This window comes from Ornithorhynchus anatinus, chromosome 13 (genome assembly GCF_004115215.2).
Source record: "Ornithorhynchus anatinus isolate Pmale09 chromosome 13, mOrnAna1.pri.v4, whole genome shotgun sequence".
In the NCBI taxonomy this organism is placed as follows: domain Eukaryota; kingdom Metazoa; phylum Chordata; class Mammalia; order Monotremata; family Ornithorhynchidae; genus Ornithorhynchus; species Ornithorhynchus anatinus.
Window position 1 is genome coordinate 24,484,859 of NC_041740.1, and position 15,938 is coordinate 24,500,796.

General features: G+C 45.9%; 1 protein-coding gene across 6 annotated transcripts in view; it reads left to right on the top strand.

Moving 5' to 3' along the window:
• The window catches only part of SRPK2 (SRSF protein kinase 2), a 150,819-nt gene that overhangs the window by 89,986 nt on the left and 44,895 nt on the right, over window positions 1-15,938 (top strand). Inside the window, exon 1 of one of the 6 annotated variants that reach the window (XM_007670970.4) lies at window positions 9,651-9,804. The exons of the other annotated variants lie outside the window; for them this stretch is intronic. Coding sequence (XP_007669160.1) covers window positions 9,758-9,804 — 47 coding nt within the window. The 5' untranslated portion in view covers window positions 9,651-9,757. Of the gene's footprint in view, window positions 1-9,650; window positions 9,805-15,938 lie in introns of those variants that run through there. 6 annotated transcript variants of the gene reach the window in all.

Here is a 15,938-nt window from a genome sequence, read left to right on the forward strand (position 1 = left end):
GCACATAGAAAGCGCTTAACAAATGCCACAGTTATTTTTATTTTTGTCATTTTTTTAAATAAAAAGAAAACAGCCCTGAGACTTCTTGTTTAGTCCCCTTTGCCACCCCAGGGCCAGAGTGTTTGGAAGTCTGTCGAGGAGCCTCAGGCAACTTCCCACTTTCCCCACTCCAGCCGCGCCTCTGGAACCCAGGCTGGCGAGCAGAGAGACGAACGTTGGGTGGCACAAACCCTCTCGAGGTGCCGGGACGGTGGAGGAAAATGCATGCTTGCCTCTGGGGCACAGGCCACGTCTCCCATTCTGCACGCCCACATTAGGCCCGAACCCCTTCCTCCTGAGGATCGGTCTTGGAAAATTCATTCATTCAGTCATTTATTGAGTGCTCACTGTGGGCAAAGTATTGTACTAAGTACTTGGGAGAGTACAATGCAACAATAAACAGACACATTCCTTGCCTAGATGAGCTTACAATCTCGAGGTGGGGGAAATTTTTCACCTCCCTCTTCCCCGGTGCCACCCCTTGGTGGGAAGATCAGGTGGCATAATTTAAATTACAGCAGCAGCCAATCAGGAGGCTCTATGAACCCCTCCTTTATCAGATCTTTTTTTTTTAATGGTATTCAACTGTGTACTAAGTGCCAGGAACTCTACTAAGTATTGGGGGAGCTACAGACTAACTGGGATGGACATGGTCCCTATCCCACATGGGGGTCCCACTCCTCATCCCCGTTTTTCAGAGGAGGAAACTGAGGCATGGAGAAGTGAAGTGACTTCCCCAAGGTCACACAGGTAAGCAGAGGAGTGGGGATTAGAACTCAGGTCCTTCTCCCAAGCTCGGGCTCTTTCCACTAGGCCTTGAAGGATTTCGCTTGATGAATGTGCTGAAAAGCAAAAGACATTGATCTGTTGGAGAATAGCAGTAGATTACTACTCCTTGTCACTTCTATACCCTCCACCATTAGAAATGAACTCTATAAATTGAGCATTCTTGCTTTCTGACTCCCAAAGCCAGCCTGTGTGGATTTTTTTTTAGCGTGTCCTCCAACCGTCAGATTTCTCTGAGCACTAATCTTCTTGTACTGGGGCAGGAAGAGACTCGTCTCTACTGATTTTTGTCTTTCCATTTTTCTTGGGGGGTTGGCAGGAAAACTAATCTCAGTTGCTCTATTGTTATCCAGTGTCAAATGTCTTCCAACCCGAATTTCAGAGTCTACTCCTACCACTTTGTTATAGGTTCTGTTGAGGATCAACAGGGCCAAGCTGAAAGAGCGTGGGCCTGGGAGTCGGGAGAACTGGGTTCTAATCCCGGCTCTGCCACGTGCCTGTGTGACCTTGGGCAAGTTAACTTCTCTGTTAAAAAATGGAGATTAAATGCCCAGTTTCCCTCCCATTAGACTGTGAGTCTAGGTGGGGCAGGGATTATGTTTTGTCTGATTATTTTGTGTCTATCTCAGTGCTTAACCCAGGGCTTGGGACATAGTAAGTGCTTATCAAATATCACAATGATCCTTATCCCTTGGGAATTGAGGGGATGGAGTAGCAGAAACAGTAGGGAAGTAGCATGGCCTAGTGGAAAAAAGCACAGGCCTGGGAGTCAGAGGACGTGGGTTCTAATCCCACCTCTTCCATATGCCCCTTCTTTATTCTGGGAAGCAGCATGGCCTAGTGGATGGATCGTGGGCCTGGAAGTCAGGAGGGCCTGGGTTCTAAACCCAGCTCCAACACTTGTCTGCTGGATAACCTTGGGCAAGTCACTTCACTTCTCTGTGCCTCAGTTACCTCCTCTGCAAAATGAAGATTAGGACTGTGAGCCCCATATGGGACAGGTACCGTGTCCAGCCTGATTACCTTGTATGTGTGTATGGTTGTCACATACTGAGCACTGTAACAGATACCACAGTTGTTATTAGAAACCGCTCTGGTCTGTGGTTTAGATAGTTGCTTTGCAGTCGGTGGGCTGTTTGTCTAGCTGAACCCGCAGTAGGATTGTGAAACATTTCTGAATCCCTGCCTCAAATTCTGCTGCTTTTCTGGACCAGCTGGGAGGTTGGGGGGGGTGGTTGGGGGGAGGTGTCTGTGTGTGTAAGAGAGAGCGAACACACCCGCAAGGGCCTCATCGGCCCATTGTTGTTAGCAACTTGATTGCATCAGGGGTAGATAAAGCATGGAAACCCAGAGGAAGAGATGGGCAGCCATGAGGAGTGTTTTCCGGGATTTGCATTCCGAGGGGGTCCAAGGTAGGCTGCTTTCCGTCCTCCCCGGCTCCATTTTAGTTAGAGAGGGCTGCTCTTTGTCATCACCGTGCTTCCTTTCTGCTTTGCGCCTCCGTGCCAGCCGATCAAACATGGGACATTTCGAGTCCTGCGTTTCTTAGTATCCCCAGGCCCCACCTTCTCCCCGTGGGACCATCCTACCTGGGTTGTGGTGGCCAAGCACGGGGGAGATTTTAGATGAGAGCACGTGAGAAACCAATCCTGTTGCATTCCCCCGAGTGTTCAGTAATAATAACAACAATAACTGTGGCATTTCCTAACCACGTGCTATATGCCAGGCACTGTGCTAAGTACTTGGGGTAGATTCATTCATTCATTCAATAGTATTTATTGAGCGCTTACTATGTGCAGAGCACTGTACTAAGCGCTTGGAATATACAATTTGGCAAAAGATAGAGACAGTCCCTGCCCATTGATGGGCAGAAGGGAGTGGGAGAAGGGGAAATGAGAGCTTGGTCAGGGAAGGCCTCTCGGAGGAGTCTTCTGTCAGATATGAGGAGGAAGTGGGGGGGTTCCAGGCCAGAGGCAGGACGATGACAAAGGGTCATCACCGAGTTAGCAAGATAGGGGTACAGTCAGGAGGTTGGCATTAGAAGAGTGAAGTTTGTGGGTTTTGCCCCCATAACTGCCAACCCAAATCAGGGAACAGTGAGCCTCATTGTCCCCAAGAGGTTAGCACCTATGTTTCCCTCTCCTTTCCCCCTTTGGATAGTTCCTACCCACACAGTTTATCGGTATTTTTTTAAAATTTATTAAGTGCTTACTATATGCCAAACACTAGCCTAAAATGCTGGAATTGATCCAAAAAACCCAGATCAGACCCAATCCCTGTCCCACATGTTCCTCACAGTCTACGAGGACATTTAAAAAATAAAAAATCAATCTCCTGCCACATTATGGAGTTCTCTCTCTCATATTGTTAGGTCCCTAAGTCAGTAGCTGACCTCTCCAGTGGATCTGATCCACAGCAAGTAGCCAATTATCCCCAAAGTATCTGGGTGGAATTGTCAGTTGCTTTTGTCCCAAGGCTCTTGAACTATAGTTCTGAAATAAAATGTAATCCAAAATAAATTTAGGTTGAACTGCTGTGCAGTTGGGACCATGTCTGGCAAAGCATCAAGTGGATTATATTTAAAACTTAACAGAAAGGGACTTCCTGTTTGGGGAAAGGATCAATGAATTCTCAGAGGAGCTGAACAACTCTGAACAAACTTATTTAATTAGATGACCGTACCTCGCATGTGAATATTCCGGACCACTGGCCCGAAGCCAATAAGAAGGCCGTCATTAAACTTCAGGAAGGTCTGATGTGCCCATTGCTTCCTTCCTCCCTATTCCTCCACGGTAGACAGAGGGGGCAGAGATGCTTCCGCCTGCCTCTGCCTCCTGCCCCACCCACTTTGGTGTCAACGTGGCCTAGTGGACAGAGCATGGGCCTGGGACTCAGAACACCTGAGTTCTAATCCCACTCCAACACTTGTCTGTTGTGTGACCTTGGGCAAGTTACTTAACTTCTCTGGGCCTCAGTTTCCCACATCTGTAAGAGGGGGGTGAAGACTGTGAGGCCCACATGGGACATGAATTGCGTCCAATCTGATTAGCTTGTATCTACCCCAGCCCTTAGTAAGTGTCTGGCACATAGTAAGCACATATCAAATACCATAAAAAAAGAGCCCAAAACAGTCCCAGCCCCTTCCATGTATAAAGCCAGGTGAAATGAGCCACCCTACCATGGTGGCTTGAGAAAGTTACCTAACCTCCCTGCTCAATTTCCTCATCTGTGAAATGAATTACTAAACATCACACCCCCATTTCAAATTTCCTCCCTCTGTGCCTAAGGTAGTGGTGGGTACCATATCTAATCTCATAATTTCCAGGTTTTTTTGCATAATTTATGCCACCCCAAAACAGGAGAGGGACTATTACACAGGGAATTAAGCCTAGCAATAAAGGGAGCAGGAGAAAGAAAAAGAAGGATGGGAAGGAAAGCAAGAGGAAAAATAAAAGGGCACTTGAGATTGCATCTCTTACTCTGGTTGCATTTCCCCAAGTGCTGCATAAACTAGCCACTCAGTGAATTACGGTAATCCCCTCCCCTCTCTTTGCTGCCCTGGGATTCCTACATAAGTATGGTTCCGACCTTTCTCCTCCTACCTGGCACTTGCAGCTGTCTAGACTGTAAGCTCATTGTGAGCAGGAAACCTGTCTACCAGTTCTGCCGTAGTGTGCTCTCCCAAACATCTAGTACAGTGTCCTGCACACAGAAAGGGCTCCGTAAGAACCACTGATTGATTAATGGATCACTTCTTGCAAAAATAGCAAATCAGGAAGGGCGGGATTTCTGTGGTAGTTCTGCGTGTTCGTGTGGAATTGCTGTGTCTCCCAGGGACCCTGGGCACACTACCAAAGGAGTGGGCTTCCACTTGGGCTAAAGTTCTGGCTCCAGGTGGGCCTGAATTCTAGAGCCGCCAGGTTGCCAGATCCTGGCTGTCGTTCTGCCAGAGGTGACGCTCGCATTTCTGATGTGGTTTTCCTGTGGTGGGAAAACTGGAAATAAGTGGCACTGGAAAAAGTAATACTAGTAGTATAGGGTATATATTGAGTGTCCACTTGTTGAGAAGCACTGAACTAATAATAATAATAATAATAGTGGCATTTGTTAAGTGCTTACTATGTGTAAAGCACGGTTCTAAGCACTGGGGTAAATACAAGCTAATCAGGCTGGGCACAATCCCTGTCCCACATGGCTCTCCCAAGCATGGCGCAGTGGCTAGAGCCCGGGTCTGGGAGTCAGAAGGTCATGTGTTCTAATCGCAGCTCTGCCACTTGTCTGTTGTGTGACCTTGGGCAAGTCACTTCACTTCCCTGGGCCTCAGTAAAATGTGGATTGAGATGGTGAGCCCCATGTTGGACAGGGACTATGTCCAAATCGATTTGATTTTATCCACCCTAGTGCTTAGAACAGTACCTGGCACACAGTAAGCACTTAACACATACCACAGTTATTTATTATTATTTTGAGGTAGCCGAGACACAGAGAAGTCAAGTGACTTGCCCAAGGTCTTCCAACACACAACTAGTGGAGTGGGATTATTACCCAGGTCCTTCTGACTCCCAGGCCTACGCTCCATTCACTAGGCCATGCTGCTTTCCAGAATAAAGAAGGGGCATGTTCCCTGCCCATAAAGAGCGTGAACTCTAACGTGCAAGGAGAGGAACTTAGAGATCTTTTCAACTAGCATAATACCTCCTTCCATTTCTTTCAGCTGCCAGTCTGGAAAGGTTTGTTGCTTTTCCAGTATTTCCACTGAACAGCCTAACTCCACCATCCTTTCCATTTAGGCAAACTGTAAGAAGGCTTGTCAGACCACAGCTTTTGTTTTCATTTTCTTGCCATCCTGTCTCTGCCAAATGACCTCTCCCTTACTGATTTCATTTCCAGACTGCTGAAAGTTTTATCCTGATTTTTCCCTCCCGAATAAGTAGTTCCCTGCTGGCCAAGTGATGGTCAGAAGAGGGGATAGGGAATTTAATACTGTCAAAGAAGCAGTCTTCTCCTGGATCTTTGCCTTTTGACCCCATTGTCTGCTAACCCACCCTGGCCTAGTGGATAGAACAAGGGCCTGGGGGTCAGAAGGACCTGGGCTCTAATCCCGGCTCCAACACTCTCAGAATAACACTCAGTGAATGCTCCTGTTGACAGTGGTAGTCGTGAGTATATTGGACAGATGCCCTGTAAAGCAGCACAGAGACTCACAGCGATTATGCTCAAGGACTAATAGGTACATTTAGTAAGCTCTCTCCGAGGGACTCATTAGTAAAAGAGTTCAGTAGATTTGGTATTTGAGTCTGGATGCTTGGGGTGTGTGCGTATGTGCTTTTGGATTTGATAAAAGACCCTCTGGGTACCTCTGTCATTCTAGAGAAGTTGAATCTAGATCATTCTGAGTGACTTGCCTTGAATTAAACCTCTATCCTTGGGATAATGCATCTGCCTAGTTTTCTTGAAGGGAAATAATGTCATTCTGGGACTCCACTGCTCTGGGCCTTGCAGGTATGTGAAGGAGTTAGCCCCAGGGTCAGTCTGGTTGAGGCAGAGCTCATTCCCCTTATGCGTCACCTGGCACAAGAATTTCATCACGATAACTAAATAATGATAACCATTTATTTAGTTATAAATTATATATTTATTAATATATTATAGTTATAATATAACTATATTTATAGTAAGTTTAAGCACTTACTATGTGCCGGGGACTGTACTAAGCACTAGGGTAGACACAAGCTAATCAAGTGGAACACAGTCCATGACCTGGTGGGGCTCGGAGTCATAATCCCCATTTTACAGATTGGGGAACTGAAGCCCAGAGAAGTGAAGTGACTTTCCCATGGTCACACAGCAGACAAGTGGGGGGAGCTGGGACTAGAACTCAGGTTCTTCTGATTCCCAAGGCCCATGCTCTGTCCACTAGGCCACGCGCTTCTCTCGTGTGAATTTCTTGCCCTAAAGGCACCCAAAGCAGTTTGCCATTTTGAGGGAAGACTGTCCATAGAGAGATGCCTGAATCTTTGCTCTGATGGCCGCTGGTGGGGCAGCAAATTTTAGCTGCCCATTTTTGAGTGAGGGTAGAAATCCTTTGGCAGGAGTTGTTGTCAGTGCCATCTGGAAGGGAAAAGACACAAATGCAGCAGAACAGAGACTGGGGAGAGCAGCCCCACGTCAAGCCTCCTGGCTTAGAGAATTTGACAGATTCATTCACTGTACGACATCTATTGTGCAGCCTCATTGTCCAGTGTCCGATTTGCCGTCTGTGTTTGTGGCAGCCTGTTTGAATTACCAATAGTGGCGTTTTCTGGATTTTTAAGTCAGATGGTGGTAATAATAATACTTTTGGGATTTGGAAAATGGTTACTATGTGTCAAGCACTGTTCTAAGCACTGAGGTAGACACAAGGTAATGAAGTTGGACAAAGTCTCTGTCCCACATGGAGCTCACAGTCTCAATCCTCATTGTACAGATATGGTAACCTTGGCTCAGAGAAGTGAAGCAGCTTGCCCAAGGTCTCACAGTAGACAAGTGGTGGGGTTGGTATTAGAACCCAGCTCCTCTTGACTCCCAGGCCTGGGTTCTATCCATTAGGCCACTCTGCTTCACAGGGTGTTAGAGTTGGGAATTTTCTTTATTAAATAGAAGGGATGCAAGCAGATTAGAGGCCGGGCAGTTGTTTTGTCCGTGGGGTCAGCTAGCTCATGCATAGTTCTCACTGTCTTGTGTATGGCCATCTGATTCAGGACCACAGATTATTTGACTCGGGACTCTTAACTCAGAGGGACCTTAAATGAAGCAGAATACCATGCCCGTTGGGTGTGGGAGGGAGAGCGTGTACTTTTTATTTTTCTGGGATGTCTTTGGGAGTAGCAAAATTGTGGGAGACTTTGGAAGCCATGGAAAATGATTCTCTGATGTAGCCAACCAATAAAGCGCTCCAGAAGGAGGCGATTGTGAACTCTAGCTTGCCGGACCTTGTGGAGGGTGGAGGGTTGGAAAGAAGAGGAGAAATTGTCTTGTTTGTTTCATTGTCCACCCAGCCTGCGTGGCAGTCTGACACAGCCCAGGGTCCTGTATTAGTGAAAACTGAAAAGTCTCCTCCAGGAAAACGTTTCTGCTTTCTCTGGTCGCTCTCCCATCTCCTCCAAGTGGCTTTCCTTGATGAATTTCTCATCTCCCCAACCTCTACCAATAATAATAATTTGCAGGTTTAAGCGCCGACTTGGTCCTTATTAAGCATAGATATAAGACAATCAGATCCAACTGTCTCTGTCCCACACGGACACTCCCAGTCTAAGAGGGAGGGAAAGCAGGTGTGCAGTCCCCCTTTTACAGATGAGGAAACCGAGGCACGGAGGTTAGACACTTGCCTGAAGTCACACAGCAGACAGGTGGCGGTCCTGGGATTAGGACCCAGGCCTGCTGACTCCCAGACTTGGGCTCTTTCTACAAGGCCACCCTGCTTCTCAGGCCATTTCAATATTTCTACATCATCCATACTCGTGTTTTCTCACCCACTAAGTTTTGGGACATTCACATCTTAAATCCCATTGCTTCTTCATACCTGTGATTTCCCTTAGTGTCTATCTTCCCTGCACGATTATAAGCTTCTCGATGACAGGGATTGTGCCCATTTAGCTGTATTGAACTCTCCCAGTACTCCGTACAGAATAAGGACTCAATAAATATGATTGATTGAGTGCAATGCCTGTACTAGGGAGAGCTCTAAAGGTCTTTAAGTGAATCAGTGTGAACTGCCACTGTCAGTGAGAAGTCAAGGGAAACACTGCTACCACTTACAGCCTAATAATAATAATAATTGTGGTTTTGAAGCACTTACTATGTGCCAAGCAATGGGGTAGATGCAAGAAAATCCGGTTGGACACAGTCCCTGTCCCACATGGGGCTGACAGTGTAAGTAGAAGGGAGAACAGGTATTTAGTTCCCATTTTACAGATGAGGAAACTGAGGTACGGAGAAGTTGAGTGGCTTGCCCAAGGTCACTGCAAGCAAATGTGGCAGAGCTGGGATTAGAATCCAGGGCTCGTTGCTCTTTCTACTAGGCCACGCTGCTCCTCCCGAGGCCAGTAACGGACTTCCCATGGCTTTGAATGCCATACACCCCTCCCCCACAGGAACTCCCCAGCGTAGCTTAGTGGAATGAGCAGGGGTTTGGGAGTCAGAGGACGTGGGTTCTAATTCCGGCTCCGCCACTCGTCTGCTGGGCGACCTCGGGCAAGCCACTTCATTTCTCTATGCCTCAGTTTCCTCATCTGTGAAATGGGGATTAAAACTGTGAGCCCCATGAGGGACAACCTGATTACCTTGTATCTACCCCAGTGCTTAGAACAGTGCTTGGCACATAGCACTTAAGAAATACCATTATAATTATTATTATTATTTCCCAGCCCCTTCCCAGCACTAAGAGGAACTCCTGCCCGCACAGATGTTTCTGACCCTTCACCATTTTTTTAAGGGTATTTGTTAAGCACTTAATTACTTCCCCACTCCAGGTCAGAAGCCTGCCCCCTCCCCACACATTCCCTACCCACAACAAGTTTACAGTCTAGAGGGAGGGAGTCAGACATTAATAGAAATAAGTAAATGACAGCTTCGTATGTAAGTGCTATGGGGCTGAGAGTGGGGGATGAAGAAAAGGAGCAAGCCAGGGTGATGCAGAAGGGAGTGGGAGAAAAGCAAAGAAGGACTTAGGGAAGACCTCTTGGAGGAGGGGAGCCAGCAGAACTGTGGAGTTCTGAGCACTGTGACGTGGTCGAGCGTCACAATCTCTTAGCTCTGTGGCTCAGTGGTAGTGAGGTGCGGCAGGGGAGGAGAGAAACATTGGGACACTGAGAAGAGGGTCATCAGGGCATTCCCCCTGCAGGGTCTGTTGCCCGCTTGAGCCGTTAGAAAATCACGGTGACTACCCGCGTTTATGGGTTCTGTTCTCGACACGGTCCTGGTGCTCGTCTTTCAGATCGGGTAAGGTTCTTCCCTGTCCAGCGAGGGGGCAACATCCCGCCTTCTGACCTGTGTCCAGGGCCATCTCCCTCGGGCATGTCCATGGCTCATCTCACTTGGGCACCTTGCCTGTTTACATCTGCATCCAACAGAAACTCCTCCCAGTCGGCTATAAAGCCCTCAAAGATGTTGTCCCCTCCTACCTCACCTTGCTACTCTCCTACTAAAATCCAGCCTGCACATTCTGCTCCTCGACTGCCAACTTTCTCACTGTACCTCACTCGTCTATCTCACCACTGACCTCTCGCCCACGTCTTGCCTCTGTCCTGGAGGGCCCTCCCCGCTCGTATCTTACAGACAATTGCTCTGCCCCACTTACAAAGCCTTATGGAAGGCACATCTCCTCCAAGAGGCCTTCCCTGACTAAGCTCTCCTTTCTTCTTCTCCCTTTCCCTTCTGTGTCGCCCTGACTTGCTCCCTTTATTCGTCGCCCCCACACCCAGCCCCACAGCACTTATATACATATCTGTAATTTATTTATTTATATTAGTGTCTGATTCCCCCCTCTAAACTGTAAGCTTGTTTTGGCTAGGGAACGAGTCTGTTTATTGTTAAATTGTACTCTCCGAAGCACTTAGAGTGATCTGCACACAGAGTGCTCAATAAATGCAATTGGCTGACTGAGTTCTTACCCCATCTTTTTTTTTTTTTTTAACAGTATTTAAGTTCTTACTATGTACCAAACACTCTTCTAAGTGCTAGAATAATAGAAGTAGCACTGGAATAATACAGTATAACGTCTTCTCCTCGACTTAGCCCTTCTCAGCCACTCACTGCCTGGGAGCTGCTTAGAACCAATCCAAAGTGTTGCCAATAACCCAGTGAGAGACAGCTTGTACTTTGATTATGCAGATGTGTCAGTCGGATTGTACTCTCCCAAGCACTTAGTAAAGTGCCCTGCACATAGTGAGCACTCAGTAAATGTCATTGCTGATTTTGTCTGGATTCTACACTAGACTGTAAGTTGGTGGGGGCAGGGACCGTGTCTGCCAGGTGTATTGTTCACTCCCAAGTGCCTGGTACAGTGCTCTGCACATTGTAAGTGCTCAATATATATGCCACTAGTTGATGGATTACACTCACACTCCCACTTGAAGACTGTCAACTCTTCTAGACTGTAAACTCACTGTGGGCAGGGAACATGTCTGTTGCATTGGACTGTCCCAAGCGCTTAGTGCAATGCTCTGTACGAAGTAGCACCCAATAAATACGACTGAATGAATGAAGAAAGCCCATAGGAAGAGCTGAGTGAAAGGCTTCGAAACAATTTTAAAATAAACGAGGTACAAGTCAGCGCCCCAATTCAGATGGGCAATGATCAACTCGTCGGAGAGTCAATGAAGTGCTGTCTCTCCCGCCGAATATTGTCCAAATTTTATTGGTCCCTTTTCTCACATCCCTTGAAAACAGCAGGAGTGGCAGAACGGGAGTAGGAAGCTGAGCCGGTTGTCATGGTAACTGGAGATGCACCACTAGGCCAGATAGTTCACTTCCTGTATAAACCTTGGATTTTTCATGCTTAGGAGAGCTTCTGTCTCTGTTTTATATTGAAAAGAAGTATGAAGGGCCTTGAGGTTAAATCTTACTGTATGGCACCCCCAATGCTGATTTTTTCGTGCACTCATACCCATCTGAAAGGTTTTTAAGAAATTAATGCCACCTTTGCTTTTTTCCCAAAGGTGAAAATTACAATATGTCCATCCAGGTTTCTCAAAAAGGTATAATGTGGTGTTGAGGGAAATTGTGGGGGAGTATTTGGTATAATGTCATAGGGTTTGTTTTCCTAAGGAAGAGATTCGCTGTTATTCTGCCTGCTTTTCCCGGTTTTTAGAAATGTTTATGGGTTAGGTTGAATCTGTTGATTGCTGTATTGAAAGTAGGTAATGTTTTGATTTGTTAGTTTCCCAGTTTTTAAAAAAAGTCTGTCACTTCGGGTTCTGAAGATAACTACCAAAAAGCAGTGGTTCTGACAAATTTACATTCTGGCTGACTAATGTAACATTAAAGGAGCTGTGAAATTCAGTGGAGTTGGTTTGGGGGGAAAGGCACCATTTTGTGGCTTCGGAATGTAATGCTCACCTTTATCACATCCACAGTACTCAGAGAAATGCCCTCACTCCTTTTAAGTATTTTCTCATATAGCAGTAGTCTTATTTTTGTTATTTGAGTAACTAAAATCAATCTGTAGTATTTAATGAGTGTTTACTGTATGCAGAGCATTGTAGTAAGCCTTTGGGAGAGTACAGTACAACAGGGTTGGTATTCGTTCAGTTGTATTTTTTGAGTGCTTACTGTGCAAAGCACTGAACTAAGTGCTTGGGGGAGTACACTATAACAAGCAGGTACATTCCTGCCCTCAAGGAGCCCACAGTCTAGAGGGGGAGACTGACATTAATGTAAATAGATAAATTACAGATGTGTTCATCCAGTAGGCACGTCCCCTGCCCATAAGGAACTTACAGTCAAGAAGGAAAGTCTCTCTTTTGCCGCCCATAGTGTTTGGTGTATTTAACCAAGTTTTCAAGAGACATGACTAAAATTAAAACTCCTTCCTTAGAGGAAGCAGGAAAAAAGAGCAGGCCTGTCCACCCTGGGAAAGAACTGGAGAAGGCCGACTTGAGGCAGTGAACAAGTGAAGCGATTGTCTTGGGGTGCAGTGTCTGAGAGGTTGGGGGTGGGATGAGTGCAGCCCCTCAACAAGGTGGTGGAGGTAAGGGCTATGGGTCTCTCCCTCTCTGCCCCTCTCTCAGATCAATCAGTGGTGAATCAGTCAATCAGTGGTATTTATTGAGCACTTACTGCAGGCAGAGCACTTTATTCGGGGCTTGAGAGAGTACGATAGAGTTGGTAGACTCTCTTCCTGTTCACGAGTAGCTTGCAAACCAGAGGAGGAAGTTATGGTCTATGTTTTTGTGGGACAGTAGCCAGCATTGCTGGACTCATGAGTAAGATGGTCCACTAAGCTATAATAATTATAAATATGGTACTTGTTAAGCACTTACTAAGTGCCAAGCACTGTTCTAAGCACCCGGTAAATACAAGTTAAGCAGGTTGGACAAGGTCCCTGTCCAACGTGGGGCTCACAGTCTCGATCCCCATGTTACAGATGAGGGAACTGAGGCCTAGAGAAGTGAAGTGACTTGCCTAGGGTCACAGAGCAGACATGTGGTGGAGGCAGGATTAGAACCTTCCTTCTGACCCCCAGGCCCGTGCTGTATCCACTAAGCCATGCTGCTTTTCTTTGAGGGCAGAAAATGCTTTGTACAGGGCTCGACCCAGAGAAAATGCTCCAAAATCAAATCAGTTATATTTATTGAGCATTTACTGTGTGCAGGACAGTGCTAATGTACTATGTGTACTTAATGTGTAAGCGCTCAATAAATACGATTGAATGAATGAATGAATGAATAATACTATTGAGAAGCAGCGTGGCCTGGCATATAGAGCACGGGTCTGGGAGCCAGAGGACCTGGGTTCTAATCCTGGCTCTGCTTCACTTTTCTCATCTTCAAAGCCCTCCTAAAATTACATTTCCAAGAGGACTTCCAGTCAATAATTTGTCTGCCCCCGTCCCTTGGTGCACTGGTATCAGGGATTCATCTTTTATTTATGTTTTTATGGTATCTGTTAAGTGCTTACTATTTGTCAAGCACCGTTCTAAACGTTGGGGTAGATACAAGTTAATCAGGCAGGATACAGTCCCTGTCCCACAGAGGGCTCAGAATCTAAACAGCAGGGAGAACAGGCATTGAATCCCCATTTTGCAGTTGAGGAAACTGAAGCCCAGAGAAATCAAGTGACTTGCCTAAAGTCACACAGAAGGAAAAATGGCAGAGCTGGGATTAGAACCCAGGTCCTCTGACTCCCAGGCCTGGGTTCTTTCCACCAGGCCACCCACCCTTAACAAGTACCACAGTTATTATTGTTATTATTATTATTATCACTATTATTCTGAAAGATCGCCAATGCTGTTTACCCTTGGGTCCTTCCTTTAGTAATCATTATCAAATGCCGGCGAGACATTTCCAATTCTTAGCGACTCTATAGATATATTTAGTATATATCCTTTCTTCAGTAAGGATGCGGAAAAATCCCAGAGCTGGGAAGACTGCTTTATATAATCCTTATATTCTTCAAAACAAAGCGATAGGATCCTTATCTTCTCAGTAAAATTTTTCCTTCCGTGTTACCTCAGGTTTTTAAAAAATCGTGGTTTGGAATATGCATTAAACTTAGCAAGGCTTTGTTATCACAGGGGCTCTAATTTGCACACTGGAATTGTTACAGTCCAAGGAAAATTAACTCTGCACTTTAGTTCAAAGGTTGAACACTCCCGAGTGTCTCTTGTACATTCAGGAATTCTTTGTTTTGTAATATTAATAGAAAATAAGACTTCACGGAGCATAGTCAGAAATCAAGACAAGCCCCTTGCGGGCAAGGTCAGCACGGATCCGGGCTTAAGAGAAAACCTTGGGGAAGGGAAGGTTGGCCTTTTCACCATCCAGCGATAAAAATCTCACCTTTGACAGCTTCTTCTTTGACCCAGGAGGACAGTTAGATCAATGTGCCAGTAAGATAAAGATTAAAAGTACAGGACACATTTCTCTCACTTTATTTTGGTAATTACTTTCTCTGAATTCTCATTCTATTACAATGATTCTCAGGACAGTTAAACTCACAAATTAAATTAAAAAACAGAAAAAGCAGACCTGTCAGTTTTCCTCCCACTTTCCGATGAATCTTTTATTGACGTGACAGAGTTCCGTGATGGCTTTTAGAGAAAAAAAGATGTGATTTTGAACTATGTTTTTATCATTTAAGTCTTTTTTTACATGAAGGCAAAAATGTGTTCATTACCAAGCTGACCCAAAACACACAGAAAGTGGGTGTTAATTTTAACCGCGGAAGTGTTGTTTGCATAAAGTATAATTTCTTCACGTGTGTATGGCTAGAGCATGCTTGAAGAAGCAACTAGGCCTGGTGGAAGAAGGACCTGGTTCTAGTGCCACCTCTGCCAGTCTTCTGCTGTGTGTCCTTGGGCAAGTCACTTCACTTATCTCAGCCTCAGTTGCCTCATGTGAGCCCCATGTAGGACATGGACCGTGTCCTACCTTATTATCTTGTTCCTACCCCACCACTTCAAATAGTGCCTGGCACATACTAAGTGCTTAACAAATACCGTTTAAAAAAAAAAATCATTATGGCCTTGTTATTAGGTGACCATCAGGCTATGCTAGCCATAATCATGAGGATTTAATAATAATAATGATAATATTTAAGCACCATGTGCCAAACAGTATGCCAAGCTCTGCATTAGATACAAGATAATCAGGTCAGACAAATTCCCTATCCCCCATAAAGTTCCTGGTCTAAGTAGGAGGAAGAACAGAAAATCCCCATTTTACAGATGAGAAAACTGAGGTACAGAGAAATTAAGTGATTTGCCCATCCAGTAGACAAGTGGTAGAGCCAGGGTTAGTAGCCAAGCCCTATGACTCCCAGGCCTTGGTTCTTTCCACTAGGCTGCTCTGATTCTCCAAAAATATTGCAATATGAAAGACTAAGGTTTTTTTTAAATAGTACTTGTTAAGCATTTACTATGTACCAGACCCAGTACTAAGCACTGGGGTAGGTACGAGATAATCAGATTGGGCACTGTCCATGTCCCACATGGGGTTCACAATCTTAATGCCTGCTTTACAGATGAGGTAACTGAGGCACAGGGAGATAATAATTGGAACAATAATTGTAGTAATTGCTAAGCGCTTACTATGTACTAAGTGCTGGGGTAGATACAAATATGTCAGGTTGGAGACAATCCCCGTCCCACATGGGGCTCACAGTCTTAATCCCCATATTACAGATGACGGAACTAAGGACCACAGAAGTGAAATGACTGGCCCAAAGTCACACAGCAGACAAGTGGCAGAGCCGGCATTAGAACCCAAGTCCTTCCGACTCCCAGGCCCGTGCACTATCCACTAGGCCACGCTGCTTCTCCACGGTCAGAGAAAGCCGCTGTGCCAGTTCATTGGAAAGGAAAAGGTCCGCCGGCACTGTCGCCATAAACCCACACTCATCTTCGGGGGTTCAGC